We start from the raw sequence: 17,500 nt of genomic DNA, 5'->3' as shown, positions 1-17,500 counted from the left end.
AGTGGGAGAGGGCGGGGCTTAGCTAAAGGTGAATTCACTGTTTTTTTAACACTCTACCGTGTACACACTCTACTTGGACCGAAACGGAAAAGAAGCGCACCACATTATGTAGCAACGATTGGCAACGATGCAGGAGTCCCGAGTTGACGTTGGCTAGTTGGCTCTCTTCACTATCACATCTTCTCATGTACAGTACAGTGCGGCGCACAATGTAAATGAATACCAATGAGGTGCCAGCCAATCTGCATGCTGTATGCACTCTCTTGGATTGGAATTGGGACCTGTAACTGTTTTCTGCCAACCTTTGTTTATAATGCGTTTCGTTGCTGTCGGAACAGAAACCTAGTATCTCCATATTTCAATTTTATTCAGTGTCTCACACAAAAGTAGCAGAAGTAGCCGATCTATCTCACAAGGCGCTGCGGTCCTATTTTTTAAATTGAAACATTTTGAAAGTGTGGGTTGCAAGTATTAAGAGCTTGTGAGTAAATAATAACTACATAGGGTCCATTAGAACACAGGATCTTTATTTTCCAAAGTAACAGTTTTGGGCATACGAGGTTTCTTCCTGACAGCAACAATTTGCTGCTTGAGAGCTACTATATGCAGCTCTCAGTCCCTGGAGTCGGCTGTGTAGGGGCTGTGTCTTTGCATTTTTAGTGGATGTCAGGACAGTGGCATTCGATAGTAATGACCGCTGGCATTTGCTGATGATGAGAAATAAGGCAATCACGCATAATGATTTTGGCAGCAGTGAACGCAACTGAGCGAATGCAGTGGATACACTTGTTCTCTCCGTTAGAACCACAAACAGCACAGCACGAATCTGCCTCAAACTGAAACAGAATAGGCTACGTCGGCATTGAGTCCTCATTGACCCGTTTGTCCATCCTATAATTGTGTTATTTAAGCATAGTCAGGCATACAGTAGGTGTCATAGTATATTATTCAACAGTGTGGTGTTGTTTCATTTTATAGATTGGCTTAAAAGTAGGGATGGGTATCGTTAGGTTTTTTTCGAGTCCGGTACCGATTCCGGTTCTGCTTATCGATTCCGGTTCTTAACGGTTCCCTATTTCGGTTCCAAAATGATATAAAAGAGGTCAAATGTTTAACAAAAAAGCTCAATGTCAATTTAAGACATGTAATGAATAAATAGTGTAACATCCTCTTCCTCATTCAGTTGAGCCATTTGTGGATAATATAGTAAAAAAATAAATGGTATAAACTTAAGGTCAATTGTTTTTCACAAAGCTTTTATTTTTAAGACTTTGATTTAAGACAGATGAATAGAGTATAGACCAACATCCTTTCCTTTAACAGTTGAGCCATTTGTGGATACTACAGTTACCTCTTACTACTACTGACAATGACAACAAATATGCCTGAGAGAATGTCATGAATAGTATAACATCTTCTCCTTTATTGAGCCATTTGTGGATAATATAGTGATTCTTTTAAATGTATCTATATAATATCGATTCTGCATTTACCCAGGGCAATAGTGTTGTAGGCTACTTCTCTTATTTCCAATAACAAATAAAAGCATGTCTGAGATCTGAGAGCAACACACACACACGATTGACTGTGTAAATTAGCATCGCTAATGAAGGGGAGGGGGCAGCGCATCAATGGGGGATCATTGAAAACAAAGGCGGCTTGCATGCTTTGCTACTAACAGAAATGTGCATGCACACGGGCTGCCCAAAGTATGCTATCTTTTGTTGTTTTTTCGCCACCTCTCGAAGTTACACTGGGTATCTGGACCCTACGCCGTGATCTCTCACACACACACACACACACACACACACACACACACACACACACACACACACACACACGTCACACACACACACGGGTGCGCACTCGAACTGAGTGCACCAACGCTTTGTCTCCTTGTTGATTCAATGCTGCGCAGCCAGCGTGCTGCGCACGTATGCAATGAAGACTCAGACAAGGCGCAAGATTCCTGTCCCCTCTTAAAAGTTTCCTCCCATAAACTTCACTTGAAAATTACGTTTAAGAAACTTTAATAATGCCTCAGTGCCAGGCACAGCGCGTGTCACTGTCTCTACTCTCTAGACTCCTCGACAACTAACTGTCTAACTCCATGCAGAGAGATGGCTCCGCCTCTGCAAGCCACAAGCCCACAACTCGTCGCTAATGCAACGCAATGTAGGCTTGTAGATCAGCTCTGTTCCCTGCGCATCTATTAAGGGAAGAAAATAAATAAATATTGTGTGACTGCGTGTCTGTGGGAACCGATAGAGAGAACCGAAATTGAATTATTGTAATGGGTACCCGGTACCCAGGCACGTTCGGTTCGGTACATACTTGGTCCCGAGATTCGGGACCCACCCCTACTTAAAAGTACACTATTGACAAGCATAAGTATATTCACACTTCTGCATTGCCTAATCTTGAAGTGCAATAGATGCTCCTTATCTGAACCTCATCTGAAACAAACCGGAAACTGTGAAATGTGTTCAACATTCACTTAGTTCTTGTAGTCAAAAAAGAACCATCTGACTCCTTTTTGAGTGGTGCAACCACTCCTACAACCAGCAATGTCCGTGTTCACCTATGTATGTATGTATGAGCACCAGTATGAGTACCAGTAGGGGCGCTGTTGTGCCATGCAGAAACAGAGAGAGAGAGAGAGACAGTGCTGACAGACTGTTGCCTGCTAATGAGAGAGAAAGAGAAAGAGAGAGAGGGGGGGGGGGGGAGAGAGAGAGAGAGAGGGGAGTTGCACCACTCGGTTCACACGGGTGTGATTTTTTTTTCCTTTCTGCTTGTCAGGGAGCGGTTCCAAAGAACAAGACGGAGGCTCAGCGTTGGGCGTGGACCTCGGTCACCTCAGCCCCAGCAGGGCGGAGCTGTACCAGCAGCAGGTGCTCTCTGAACGCGCGCGGGTCCAGGGGCGTCGATCCTCACTCTTCCTGTCTGTGGAGGGGGCGGGGTCAGACAATCATGCCCCGCCCCCCCTCCTTACCCTGAGCCATTCCATGGACGATCTGGGCGAGCTCCCGCCCCCTATTCCTGTGCTGTCGCCCTCCCCCACCCCACACACCTTCCTGCACCCGCTGACTGGAAAACCACTGGGTACGTATAGCAAACCTGTTCACGTGTAGCAAATCTTTCCAAGGACACCCAAATAAATATGTGTACAGTATTTGCCCACATTTTCACAATTTGTTCAAGAGCTATCTTTAAATGACAGATTTACAAGCTCACAATGGATCACATTGTGTTGCATTGCGACGCATGTGAGCTTGTACATCTGCTATTTTCAAAAAGCCAATGTTTAAAGTGGTTAAAGTGGTTCAAATTAATGTAATACACATTACAAAGTACTTAAGATTAAGGCACGGGGTGGGCAATTATTTTCCCAAGGGGCCAAATGAGAAACAGAAAATATTCTGGAGGGCCGGGCCAAAAGGCTGAACTTAATTATGCATAATATCAATTTTATTTCTATATAAAAAGCAGTAAATGGCATTGTTTTGACAAGCTGGTAAGAGTATATGTTATCATTAGGCAACGAAAAGGTGAGGTTGCCTTACAGTTACAAAAATTTAATTTATTCAAGCAACGGTGTTCGGCAGCTTGGCAGGCAATGTAGCCATTATGCTGATGTGTGCACGTTTTATTTTGAAATCTCCCTGAAGGATAGTCCCTTGAGTTGCAGCAACTCGTTTTCAAGGGAGTCCTTAACCCATTTTGGGCGGGAACCCCTTTTGGTGCTCTTGAAAAATAGCAGATCTACAAGCTCGTTTTTTCGATTTTTGAAAAATCGAAGAACGACTGCCATAGAAACATAGCTTTTTCAGAAAACTGTCAGGATGTAGAAGATATTTTTAGAATCTGGTCTCAGGTCAAAATGGGTTTTAAGGCACAACATACAACAAACAAGTACAGTACAGTTAAGTAATATACTATATACCATTGCAAGTGAGAGATACAAAATACAAAAACAAAAAATCACGAAAATAGACAATCAATGCAAATAAACAAGTATGCCAAAAGGATAAATAAATAAGGAAATATAATCAGAAACAAGAACAGCTAGATGTGAGATGAACCAGCAATGCATTCTTGAAAGCATTGAAAGAGGTAATTGATCTAAGGGACAAGGACAGGATGTTCCAATCTGCTGGTGCTTTAAACTTGAAGGCACGTCTCCCTATTTCTCTTGAAATACTGGGCACAATGAAAAAAAGATGTTGGGTATGTCTTAGAGAATAAGTAGATGTGAACTGGTTCCTAGAAGGTTTTTAAATAACTAGGATAATTGAAATAAAACATTTGAACACATGCAAGATTTACAACGGTGTCGTCAGTGTGCAGAAAAGAGATGATCCACGCCGCTGCCGCTGTTGGCGCATCACCCAATTTACAATTTAGGCATTTAGCAGACGCTCTTAATCCAGAGCGATTCACATTAAGCAAGAACAAAAAAGCATGGGAATACATCACATAAAAAGCATTTATCATGAAACATGCGTAAGCTAATAACGTAACAGTGGAATATCTATATAATGAAACTATACATATATACTATACTATGCTATACATATGTACTATGACGTGCTATGACTACATAGAATGCAATTATAGTGCTGTCTACATAACATGCTATAAGTCTGTATCAAATGCTATCTAAGTCTACAGAAATGCTATCTAAGGGGGTGGGGTAAGTGCTATGGGCCATGATGGAGTCTTAAAAGGTGGGTTTTCAGACTACGGCGGAAGATTGGGAGTGATGCTGCAGTTCTGACTGCAATGGGAAGTGCATTTCACAGTTTTGGAGCCAGAGGGGAGAAGAGTTTGGGACGTGTGGAGCGTTGTCCCGGCGTTCTGAGCGTATGAAGCATGCCACATTGTGGGCGCAACACCTCCGTATGACGCAGCATTGTTAAATAAAGCGTAATGGGATTAAACTTGTCCTCCTGCGAGGAAGTTTGGTAATCAAATCAAGCGCCTGCGCCTACCGTGTTGTGGAGATGCATGCTCAGCTGGGCTTCATGTCTATTTGCATTCAACAACGTTGTTGTCACCAATAAATCCAAAAAGCAGACATTTTTGCATTTGAGGGGGGTGAAGGAAGGAAGACAGGTTCTCAACCACACGCAATTCACATGCACAGTTGATAGATATCTGTTATTATTATTGAAGTCCATTCTACTAATACTGGATTGAATCTCTTCTCTTATTCCCAGATCCCTCCTCTCCTCTCGCCTTGGCTCTTGCTGCACGAGAGCGAGCGCTCACGGCCCGAACGCCGAGCCCCGAGCCCCGCTCCAAGCCAATGTCTGCCTCGCCCACCCCGCTCGTCAGCCCCGACGGCAGACACAAACGCACCCCTGTCCCCACCCCTCAGGGCAGCCCCGAGCCACGGTCCAAGCGCCCCGTGCCCCAGACGAGCCCCGAGCAGCGCAGCAAGCGCACCACCCCCCAGACCAGCCCCGAGCCGAGGCACAAACGCGTGACTCCGCCCCTTTTCCCCGACGGACAGGTGGTGGAGCGCCCGGAGACGGAGGGGGGCATGACGTCGTCGGCCGCCCCCTCCCCCGAGCGCTGGAGACCCGCCCCTCTTCCAGCGCTGGCCAACGAGGGCCAGTCCGCTCTGATTGACAGGCGGCGGAGCCTGACGATTGGCAGCTCGGAGGAGGAGAGCGGGGCGTACACGGTGACGCTCCCCCCGGCGCTGCTCTCCTCCAGTGACGAGGAGACGAGGGAGGAGCTTCGCCGGATCGGCCTGGTGTCTCCGCCCCTTCCCTTCGCCTCGCCCCCGCCCTCCCTCACCCTGTTGCCCCGGCGAGGGGGCGAGGGGGGAGGGGAGGGCTCGGAGGACTCCCTGCCTCCCTCCATCACCCTGGCCCCGCCCCTCGGCCTTCCCCCCACCTCGCCGCCTGCGGTGTCCCCCACCTCCCCGTCGGTCCTCAAGCCCCGCCTCCGCTCGCCGATTGGGCGAGGCCGCTCGTCGCTCAGAGACCCCCTGATGAAGCAGTCGTCAGACAGCGAGCTCCTCCCCTCGTCCGCCTCCTGCTCCGCCTCCTCCCAGCAGCCCCGCTATCTTTTCCAGAGGAGGTCCAAGCTGTGGGGGGAGGAGCCGGGCCAGGAAGGGGGAGGTGCCATGCAGGGGACGACGGCCTCCGCTCTGGATCTGACCAGCAGGGCGGGCTCCGGGATGGATCTGGCCAATCGGCTGCAGCTGCTGAACAAAGACTGTCACTCCCTCGGGGAGGAGCCGAGCCCTCTGGACCCAGGTCGTAGGTCACCGGTGGGTGGAGCCAGGTACACTGAAACTATAATAATAATACAGATTAATACTAACAAATACTACAAGCTACACCTACCATACTACCAGGGGAGATATTTCACTGCTACACCTACCATACTACCAGGGGAGATATTTCACTGCTACACCTACCATACTACCAGGGGAGATATTTCACTGCTACACCTACCATACTACCAGGGGAGATATTTCACTGCTACACCTACCATACTACCAGGGGAGATATTTCACTGCTACACCTACCGTACTACCAGGGGAGATATTTCACTGCTACACCTACCGTACTACCAGGGGAGATATTTCACTGCTACACCTACCGTACTACCAGGGGAGATATTTCACTGCTACACCTACCGTACTACCAGGGGAGATATTTCACTGCTACACCTACCGTACTACCAGGGGAGATATTTCACTGCTACACCTACCATACTACCAGGGGACATATTTCACTGCTACACCTACCGTACTACCAGGGGAGACTTATTAGCTTCAGGGCACTGCTGCTTGTAAACCACTGCACATGTGTTAGTTATATTGTATTCACATGCGTGCGTGCGTACGTGCGTGCGTGTGTGTTTGTATTGTTTAGTAACAGTTTGTATGTCCTTTTTGTCATTGTAGGAGTGTGGATGACAGTGGAGAGAGTAAATCGTAGGTTTTGACTCCTGGGTAAACATTCCTGATTTTAACTAATAAATCACTAGGAAGTTATTAACTAACCTACAGTATGACTTAATCTTAACTGCCTCCTGACTTTTATACAAACAGGAGGAACTCATTTCTGACTACAGTTCTACAACTGAAAACATATTTAAACAGGCCTGCATCATAACAGAGGTGTTGTGATCTCTGGTTGCCCATCCACAGTCAGTTCAGTCGGGTAGGTTTTGATAGCATTGCCGCGGCCTGGCACATCATTTTGGACGTTAAATGAATGCGGTCCTGTACATCTTCATAACATCTGTTACAGGTGTCGGAAACTGTCAAAGGTCACTCAAGAGTAGACCCCTCACTGCCTCGCAGTGCACCACTGTCCCACCAAACCGCAAAATAGTAGTCGGATGTCAAGGGTGACATGTTAGGCAATATGTAGGACCAATATCATGTCTTAAATATGAAATTCCCATTGACAATGAATGGAGAATTTACATCGTATGTGTCTGAGCAAATGTTACGGCCTGATGTACGATGATAAGAGCGCCCCTCACTTCACACGGGTGTGATTTTTACTATTTAACAACCTTTTAAAATGGTTCAAATAGCCGATCTACAAGCTCACAACGTGTCGATTTAGATCGGCTAGTTGAACTATTTTAAAATGTGGCAAATAAGTTTAGAGTTAAGGGGTGACACAAGATATAGCCCTTAGTATTTGAAAAACTTTCTACGTGTGTATGCATTTTCAAAGCCAATTCCAAGCTCAATGCCCTCCCCATTCTTACCATAACCCCACCTGAACTTAACCATACTAACTGTGCCTAACCTTAATCGATTTGGTAAAAGCATATTTCACTAGTAAAACCTTGTATTACCAACCATTGATGCTACCACTACGCCATGAAACTTACCCAATGCATAATTGACATCTAATGTCAAAACTGATTTTGTTTTAACGCCTCTACTGAGGACAGCCATGGCCAGAGGCATTATGTTTTCCTATGTCCGTCTTCCTGTAATTATGTGCAGGTATGTCCGTCCCGACCGTCTGTCTGTCTGTCTGTCTGTCTGTCTGTCTGTCTGTCTGTCTGTCTGTCTGTCTGTCTGTCTGTCTGTCTGTCTGTCCATCCATCCATCCGGTGGTGGAAAAAGTACTAATTTGTTTTACTTAAGTAAAAGTATCAATACCGCAATGTAGAAGTATGTAGAAGTAAAAGTCCGGAATTCAAAGTAAAAGTAAAAGTACAGTTTTTAACTGTTAAAAAAACATTTGAAAATAGCAGATCTACAAGCTCACAATGCGTCACATCGCAACGCATTGTGAGCTGCAGATCGGCTATTTTAAAATGGCCGAAATGTACTGTATATAAGTGCTGAAGTGCTTAATGTATGTTTTGTAGTAATAATTCAAGTCTAAAAGTAACTAGTAACTAGTAACAATATTTGGATCCGAGATGTAGTGGAGTAGAAGTAAAAATTGGAAATACTCAAGTAAAGTACAAATACCTCAAAATTGTACAGTATTTAAGTAAATGTACTTAGTTACTTTCCACCACTCCGTCCATATGTCCGTACATCCCAGCCTTGAGGGAATCTCATCACATTTGGCACTCAAGAATGAACTGGTTAGAAGTAGCTGGTCAAAAGTTGATGTCACTGTAACCTCATGTCTGACAATGTGATATCTCAGGAACATCTCGGGGGAATTTCACAACGTTTGACACCAATGTCCACTTGGGCTCAAGGATGGACTTATTAGCAGGCAGTCAAAGGTCAAGGTCACTGTTGAGCCCTATTAACCCTATTGGTAATTCAGCTCAGTGGTCTTGGTGAAGCCCTGAGATTGGGAGGTCGGTGTTTGATCTCCAGACGGGGCATACCAAACAAACACTATCAAAATAGCACCCTAAAGTAACTCCCTGCATGGCACTCAGCATCAAGGGTTGGATTCGGGATAAAGATCCTTGAAAAATGGCAGCAGTCTGCAGTTATTAGTTATTAATTAATTAATCAGTTAAGTAGTTAATGAAGTAGTTGGTAGTTATTTAAGCAGTTAACTGTGTGTGTGATTAATCTTCCAGGCTGTTCTCCAGTCTTGGAGAGCTACACACCATTTCCCAGAGAGGCTACACCAGCTACACTGTCAGACCAGGATGTCGCTATCCAGTCACCCGCCGAAGCCCCTCCCCTTCCCCCTCACCCTGCATCGATAGGCCTATGGGACGGAGCTCCTCCCCCTCCTCGAATTGCTCCGATAGGTCACACCTGAGCCACGGGCGTGGCCTGACCATGCAGAAGTCGTCCAGCCTCAGCCTGCCGCCGGAGCCCAAGGAGGTCCGCTTCGTCATGAGGAGCGCCAGCGCCCGGACGCGCTCCCGCTCGCCCTCGCCCTCGCCCCAGGTGTCCCCCTGTCCCTCCCCCGTGCTGGGGGGTCCCCTGATGGCGCTGCGGCCATTCAGACAGCGGCCCCTGAACCTGTGGAGCAAGTACGACGTGGGCGACTGGCTGGAGAGCGTGGGCCTGGCGGAGCACCGGCAGCGCTTCCAGGAGCACGAGATCGAGGGCTCGCACCTGCCGGCTCTCACCAAAGACGACTACACGGAGCTGGGCGTCACCCGGCTGGGACACCGCATCAACATCGAGCGTGCTCTCAGACAGCTGTTGGACAGCTCCGCCTGACCCACGCGCCTCCTCCTCCTCCTCCATCCCAACGCCTGACCTCGTAAAGCCCCGATTCCTACTCCGTCACACGGCCACGTCACCTGTCGGAAATAGCCCATCTACCATGTCTGCAAAAGAAATGTGAAAGATGTGGAATCTTTTTTAAACAACGCAAAGCTTTTATTGGTTGTCACTGGCACAAAACATTTTCATACTTTCCCAAACTTCTGACCTTGAGATAATAGTAGTCTTTATTGTCCCCACAGGGATATTTGTCTTCAGTCTGTTCAACAGAAAAACTATCATTTATGTATTTAGCCGCAGATCCCCATCTGAAAGTATTTTGTGCCAGGGACCCCAATGCAAAACAATATATATATATATATAGATATAATATATATCACATTTATTTTAAAGATATTTTGAGTTTTTGACATCCTCTCTACGTGACCTTGTAGCTCCGCTATTTCCGGCACACGACAGTGTCGCGCATCAGAGTATAAGTTAGGCTTAACCTCTGACCTCTCAACCTCTGACCATTGTAGAATCCGAGGCGGTAGAATATACTTTGTATATTAATGAATTAATTCACTTTGTATCTTTTTATCGGCAAACAGAGTCTAATTAACTTTGACGGGGCACAGTATTGTCAGATCAGCTTTGATCAACTGTTGTAAGCCGGAGATGAAGAGGGGGCAGCATGACAGTATGCTAAAGCAATCATGAACCACCAATAATTACACAATTACTACTTTTGGATTCTCAAGTCTTGATTCTTGATCGTTTTGATTCTTGCTTGTAGTTGTCTCATTGGACAACAATACGTAGATGAGAGCTGATTTGTGTTCCTTTAATAGTATGATTATTTTAATAATTATGCACCATTCTGCACCCCCCCTGCTGACTGAAGACGGCAAGGAAGGGCACAGTATGGCTTATGACATCACAGACAGAAGGAGATCTTTAGAAAACACAATGAATAATACTTATTTTCCTCAATGGAAAAAAACAACAATATTGACTAGTTCTTCTGTTACGTATTGTAGTTTCTTATATTAATTCACCAACGTGTCAGCCTGAGGAAGCCATGTAGCTCCAACATGTGGTTTTAAAGGTTTTCATGACATTGATTTTCATTTCTTTTTATTTTTCGTTTTTCTTTTAGGTTTTATGACCTCAATTTCATCCACACAACCTGAACGTTGAACATTCAGTGGATTTGCTGTGGTCCCATTTTCTCTCTGTGTTCTGAAGCCTTTTAAGCTGCAATGAAAAATCCGTCAACAGTGACTGCTGGCAAATTGTTGTCATACCGTATATGGGATTTACATCACATCACAGTCCACAGGCAAATCAGAGCACTTGTTTGAGCCAGTAAACCCCAGACCACAGAAAATCTACTGAATGTTAAAAGTTCGGGTTTTTTGGGTGCATCTGAGCTCACAAAACCTAAAATAATAAGAAAAGATTACAAAAAACATTTTTTCATGTCACCAGACCTTTAACATTCATAGGACAGTGGACACTGTTTATAGGGTTGTCCACAGCAAGTACGACAACTATAACTACATATCTCGTTATAAAATATCGTTCCAACTCAAGTGGATGGCGCAGTCATCACAACAACAACGACGCCGATGTCGTTGGGATCGTTTCCAGAGCGAGTTGATTAGTCATATAGAAGTACTCGACTAGCCAATTAAAACCGATCAGAATTTACAGGACGTCATACCATATTCACCACGTGTTCAACATGTTTACAGAACGATCGTTCACATGGACGCTCGTCGCTCGCGTCATTGTCATAGTTTCTGTGCTTGCTGTGCGCGGCCCATTATAGCATAGTCTTCTCCTTGTTCGGTGTGCTGATCATTTGCACGTTTGTCTGGATTTTTGATCTTTAATTATGAGGAGGGCTGTTCTCACCATGGCAACAGCAGTGGGTATAGTGAACCTATAGTGGTGCGTTCTCTCTCTCTCTCTCTCTCTCTCTCTCTCTCTCTCGCTCTCTAGAACCCTTTTTCTAATCCCCTACTGAAAGATTTGATTTATAGGTTCAGCTGACGATTCAGAATATTCTGAGCTTCTAAATAAGTCAGAACCATGTGATGATTTTCTGTTTATAGCTTGCTGGTGATTGTGAATTCGGTATGATTTGACAATGAATTGGATTCACTCAAAGGTCGTTTTTGCTAGATGTTTTGGAATTCGTATGATTTGCCACTGATTTTGAATTCAAGATGATTTGTCAATGATGACTTTGTTGTGATTGGCTGATTTCTGTTTGATGTGTCTGTTTCAGGGAGAGCTTTAAAAGTGACATTTCACCAAAAACACATTTGATGTGCTCTGCTCATGAAATAAGTCTTACATACTCCAGGAACAGGTATGCCACCTTCTGAAAACCTTGGACTACTATACAGATGTATGGTGTCTATTGAAGCAACAAGGTCAATTTGTCACCACAAGTAAAGGCATGAATGAGGCATCTGAATGGTTTTGATGCAACATACTCGCTGGCAATTTACGTTCATTAATTTGTCATGTAAAGAATTAACCCCTGTAGACTACTGTACATACGTGAATATACAGTAGAATACATTCCAGGCTGTAATACTACATACAGTAGAAAATACATAGAATGAACTACAGATTGTTTTAATCAATGGATAGAAAATCCAGTATATAATGTACTACAGACTGGAATGAAATCCCTCTTGGAGAATCAGTGCCTGTGGAGAGTACAAAATGCTGTTCAAATGGACTATACAATTCAAATGGATTTTGGGTGAAATGTCGCTTTCACCGCTCCAGGTTCTAACCTGTGTATTGAGGGCTGATGGGAGAAGGTGCTAATTCTCTTAAGCCATCTGTACAGAAATGACCTTATAGGTACCCTTAACTATAACCTTTTATATCTACAGTACCTTGCACTTAAGACCTATAGGTTTAAAGGACCATACCTGTCTGTTCACCGCTCCAGCCCCATATCAAACATAAATATATAGACCATTTCCCCACTAATTGCTTTATTTTGTTTTAGTTTATTATTGGTTTATGTATTGGTTAAACAGCAATGTTAACAAGTCATGAATACATACAAAATGCCTTAAAACACAAATGACAAAATATAATGGAATTCCTCTTTAAGCATATACAAAAGTACATTTTCTTTTTACTATATATGTTTTTTTTGTGTTACAATTTAGACAGTTTCCAAACAAATTCAAAACATTGTCTGAATTATTCAAAAATAATGACAATAGCTGATGTATGTCGCAGTAAATAAAAAAGTACAGATATTCACAAACTATATCACTTACTGTAATAGTGAGTCATATGGGCTAACATGCCAGACCACCGGTATGGTCCTTTATGTCCTGATCTTAACTATAACCTTATATATCTACCTTACATTTAAAACCTGCGGTTAATACCTGACCTTAACTCTCAACATTACTAACATACTTCATCTTAATACTTGGTTATACCTAGTATAATCAAGTATTCTGTATCTACCATAGTATCTACATTATCTACAAAGACTAAAATATAACTTTCTCTAAACTCTGATTGAATCAATCACAGCCCTGTGACCTTCCTAATAACTACAAACAGGCCATCAATGGAGTTTTTACTCCCTGCCATATACAGTACTGGCTCTGTCTCATTTGGAATGACACATCCATATACAGTACTGGCTCTGTCTCATTTGGAATGACACATCCTATACATATCCATATACAGTACTGGCTCTGTCTCATTTGGAATGACACATCCATATACAGTACTGGCTCTGTCTCATTTGGAATGACACATCCTATACATATCCATATACAGTACTGGCTCTGTCTCATTTGGAATGACACATCCTATACATATCCATATACAGTACTGGCTCTGTCTCATTTGGAATGACACATCCATATACAGTACTGGCTCTGTCTCATTTGGAATGACACATCCTATACATATCCATATACAGTACTGGCTCTGTCTCATTTGGAATGACACATCCTATACATATCCATATACAGTACTGGCTCTGTCTCATTTGGAATGACACATCCTATACATATCCATATACAGTACTGGCTCTGTCTCATTTGGAATGACACATCATATCATATACAGTACTGGCTCTGTCTCATTTGGAATGACACATCCTATCCATATACAGTACTGGCTCTGTCTCATTTGGAATGACACATCCTATCCATATACAGTACTGGCTCTGTCTCATTTGGAATGACACATCATATCATATACAGTACTGGCTCTGTCTCATTTGGAATGACACATCATATCATATACAGTACTGGCTCTGTCTCATTTGGAATGACACATCATATCATATACAGTACTGGCTCTGTCTCATTTGGAATGACACATCCTATCCATATACAGTACTGGCTCTGTCTCATTTGGAATGACACCTCCTATCCATATACAGTACTGGCTCTGTCTCATTTGGAATGACACCTCCTATCCATATACAGTACTGGCTCTGTCTCATTTGGAATGACACCTCCTATCCATATACAGTACTGGCTCTGTCTCATTTGGAATGACACACCCTATCACCTTACTAGTTAGAAATAGTGCAGTAGTTCTCAGAAACTTTCATGTCAAGGGCCCCCAAATTGATATGCATTTGGCCATGGGCCCCCATAACGATTTGTAAACCTTTAAAAAAGTCCTTATGCACACCTACAATGGACAGGTGCGTCGGATAACTGGATCTGAGAAGTAGAGAAAAAAGAATCCCGCACACTGTCTTCACTTGAGTTAGATTTATTGAGCAACGTTTCGGTCGTTCTGACCTTCATCAGGCATGCCTGATGAAGGTCAGGCATGCTCAATAAATCAAAGTCACTGAAGACAGATTCTTTTTCCTCTTTTGTCCCTACAACCTTTAACCCATTCTGATTCATTTTGGTGTTTAGCATCATGTTATGCTTTAGCTATTGAAAAATAGCAGATCTACAAGCTCATATCGCGCCACCGAGTGGCGCGATACGAGCTTGTAGGTCTGCTATTTTTTGAAAAATCGAAGAACGACTGACATCTCAGGTCAGAATGGGTTAATCAGACCAGTGTGTGTCCAGTGGAAACCTCGTATGAATCTGATCTCAGGCCAGAATGGGTTAACAAAAAATAGACGAAACCTAAAAGTCATAACAGTGTTTTAACTGTTCCTAGGTTTGCATGGGGACCCCCTGGTCCTCCCTCAACTACCCCACTTTAAGAACCACTGCTGTAGAGTACCAGATATACTGACCGAGTGCAATAGTCATACAAAAGGATGTCAATAGAAGAAGGAAGGCAGTTAAAATTCTAAACCAGATTTAATCAAACCAAGGAACCTACTGTACAGTGACTATAGGATGCATCCTACAGTATGCTTCCTACTATAATGAGACGGTCCCAAGCAGCTACTGTATATTTCCTACAAATGTTCCCTACCTAGTTGCAAATGAGACGGAACCAGTCTCCTCCTGAGCCATAAGGAAGTGTCACTGGTGATGTTCTGTTAGCAACTAACAGTATCATCGTCACTGTTGGGTGCTACTGTTATACTAAAATAACCTGTGTTCCAAATCCAATGGATCCAATGGAGTTATTTTGGTCACAAGCTCTTATACCTTTCATGGTTAAATATTTATAAACCAACAGACACACAACTTAACACTTTAACGTTCAAAACATTTCTAAACTATTTTCTAACGCCCCTCTACAATACAAGCTCGTAGATTGTCTATTTTCACTACTTTTGCTGCACGATATTTGTATGAAGAAGTAGGGCATTCATTTATGGGGGGAATATGGAGGTGCAAGGTTTCTGCACGACAGCAACGTTATGTTGATCGACCTACCCACCACCCTGGATGCTCATTGGTTTAAATAGCACGGGTACCCACCACCCTGGATGCTCATTGGTTTAAATAGCACGGGTGTGCAACCACCTCTTTTTATCAACCGTACCTGCTGATCATATTGGGCTATTGAGTTGATCAAAAACAACCATTATTGTTTGATGTTCATAAATATTTTCTCCCCAGATAATTTATCTTGCCTTTATCATTCATATTAAATTATTGACGCATTCTTTGTTACGTTTTATTATTACTTGACTTAATCCATGTGTGTTATTCTAATTAGCTGCCTATAATTATACATAGAAGCAATGGTGGTTTTCCATTGTCTGTTGTTACTGCTGGGTGATCACGCCAACCTTGGAAAACGGCCAAGTGATATTATGCCCGAAAAGGTTGTTGCCCACCCCTCGTTTATAGTCTGGATTCTGACTGGATAATGGGTTCAGACAGACTTTAAATCTAATGAAACAGATGAATTGAAAATTCATATCAGATTAATCTGAATCCTACTTTATTCCAGCACAATCTAGTCTAGCCTTAACCCAGTCCGCCTCTTACCCAAATCATTTATAACCCTGTCGAACCCTGACTTTGTTATAGTTTGGGTCTGGGTAGCCTGAGCTAACGTGTTAGGTTTCTGGTCTAGAGGGGCGGGTCGCGGCTCAGATTTGCGCACGCCCTGATTGTATCTCATCGATCTGTCCGTCACCCCCGGCCCCTCCTCTCCCCCCTAGTGCAGCGCTACGTCACATCATTTGGAGCGACGCCCACCCGGAAGGGTTGACTCCCAATTTTAGACCAGAGCGGCCAATGCGTTCCTCCAGGCTTTCAATTTTTGCAGTGCACCAACAAAAATGAAAGCCTGGTACCGAGGCTAGGGTCTGGGTAACCACTGTGACCTGTGGGGGACAACACAACTGCCGACCCTGAATCAGATGTGGATGAACACCATTCCCACCTAGATTCATGGACATCCACCTGCCCATTCTCGTTCTTGACCTTGACCTTGATTGTGACCATGACGCTTTCGACCTCAAAGTGAATCATATCAGGCTAGCCTGCTGATCATTCCCACCAAGACTGAATATTGGGCATCCATTCTCAAGTTATTTTGCTCATGCACGCAGGCAGGGCTCTGGGCTGATTACAATATACTGTCATGCATATGGGTAGTGCAATCAACATCTAGGATGTTCAGACGGAACTGACCTATAGTTTCTGTATAAACGCACTTCGCTCCAGGTGTTATAGCCTAACAGTAGCGGGTGCAGTTTTCGCTAATGCACTGAGCAGTGACAGTTATAAGAATCTGACAGCAGTTAGATAAACGACACATTTACAGTTCTCAAGTAAGTTCAGCAGGTAGTAATTATGGACGTACAGTATTGATTGATTTTGTCACCAGATCAACTTCACAACTACCATTATGGTGCACTAACTGAGCTAACAGGCAGGCGGAAGCCATCGCCATGGGGGAGGGACATGAAATTCCACTGAATGGCATGGAGTTTGTTATCTCTGTTCACGTTCTGTGTTTGGATGGCATATTCATCCTAAAGGCCTGATACTGGACATTTAAAATATTATTATCATTATTATTATCGTCCTGGTTTACCGGCATGGAGAGGTGAAGTGTTGGTGTCACTAAAAGCTGATCTGGTATAAAGGTATAGAATCTAGGACAGTGGTTCCTATAACCTGGGGTCTGGGCACCAATGATCACAGCCTAGGGAGGGGACGTGAGGCCTACTGTATTTTAGTAGACACTGACCTTATCTCCTCTTATCTCCTTGTTATGATGGATTGAAAACGGTGGACCTTATCTTGTAAACAAGTGTAACGTTTGAAGTAAAAGAGAAAAGAGTTTGCCCTGATTCTGTTGGGAATTGTAATCACAGAATGAAGTGGGCAGCACTTCATATAATCATCATTCTGATGAGCAGGGGGGCTTTAATTGGAGGCTGCCCAACCAAATCAAATCACATGATTTAAAAAT

At 43.8% G+C, this 17,500-nt stretch overlaps 1 protein-coding gene and 1 long non-coding RNA gene across 4 annotated transcripts in view; one reads left to right on the top strand and one right to left on the bottom strand.

Moving 5' to 3' along the window:
- shank3b (SH3 and multiple ankyrin repeat domains 3b) overlaps positions 1-9,761 on the top strand; it is a 56,523-nt gene extending 46,762 nt beyond the window's left edge. For 2 of the 3 annotated variants that reach the window (XM_083757841.1, XM_083757842.1), the window contains exons 24-27: positions 2,803-3,105; positions 5,223-6,300; positions 6,929-6,958; positions 9,046-9,761. In XM_083757841.1, coding sequence (XP_083613967.1) covers positions 2,803-3,105; positions 5,223-6,300; positions 6,929-6,958; positions 9,046-9,643 — 2,009 coding nt within the window. In that variant the 3' untranslated portion in view covers positions 9,644-9,761. Of the gene's footprint in view, positions 1-2,802; positions 3,106-5,222; positions 6,301-6,928; positions 6,977-9,045 lie in introns of all 3 variants that reach the window. The other variant, XM_083757843.1, reaches the window with a different exon arrangement.
- Positions 9,762-9,874: 113 nt separating this feature from the next.
- LOC310853489 lies at positions 9,875-15,685 on the bottom strand. The gene is made up of 3 exons (XR_014568803.1): positions 15,592-15,685; positions 14,154-15,550; positions 9,875-13,262 (listed from the first exon to the last, which is right to left on the bottom strand). It is a non-coding gene; the product is annotated as an uncharacterized lncRNA (long non-coding RNA).
- Positions 15,686-17,500: the final 1,815 nt, after the last annotated feature.

The sequence above is a fragment of the Protomyctophum parallelum genome (genome assembly GCF_964188405.1).
Source record: "Protomyctophum parallelum genome assembly, chromosome: 22".
NCBI lineage: Eukaryota > Metazoa > Chordata > Actinopteri > Myctophiformes > Myctophidae > Protomyctophum > Protomyctophum parallelum.
The sequence above is the reverse complement of the archived record's forward strand: the minus strand, read 5'-3'. Positions and strand labels throughout refer to the sequence as shown.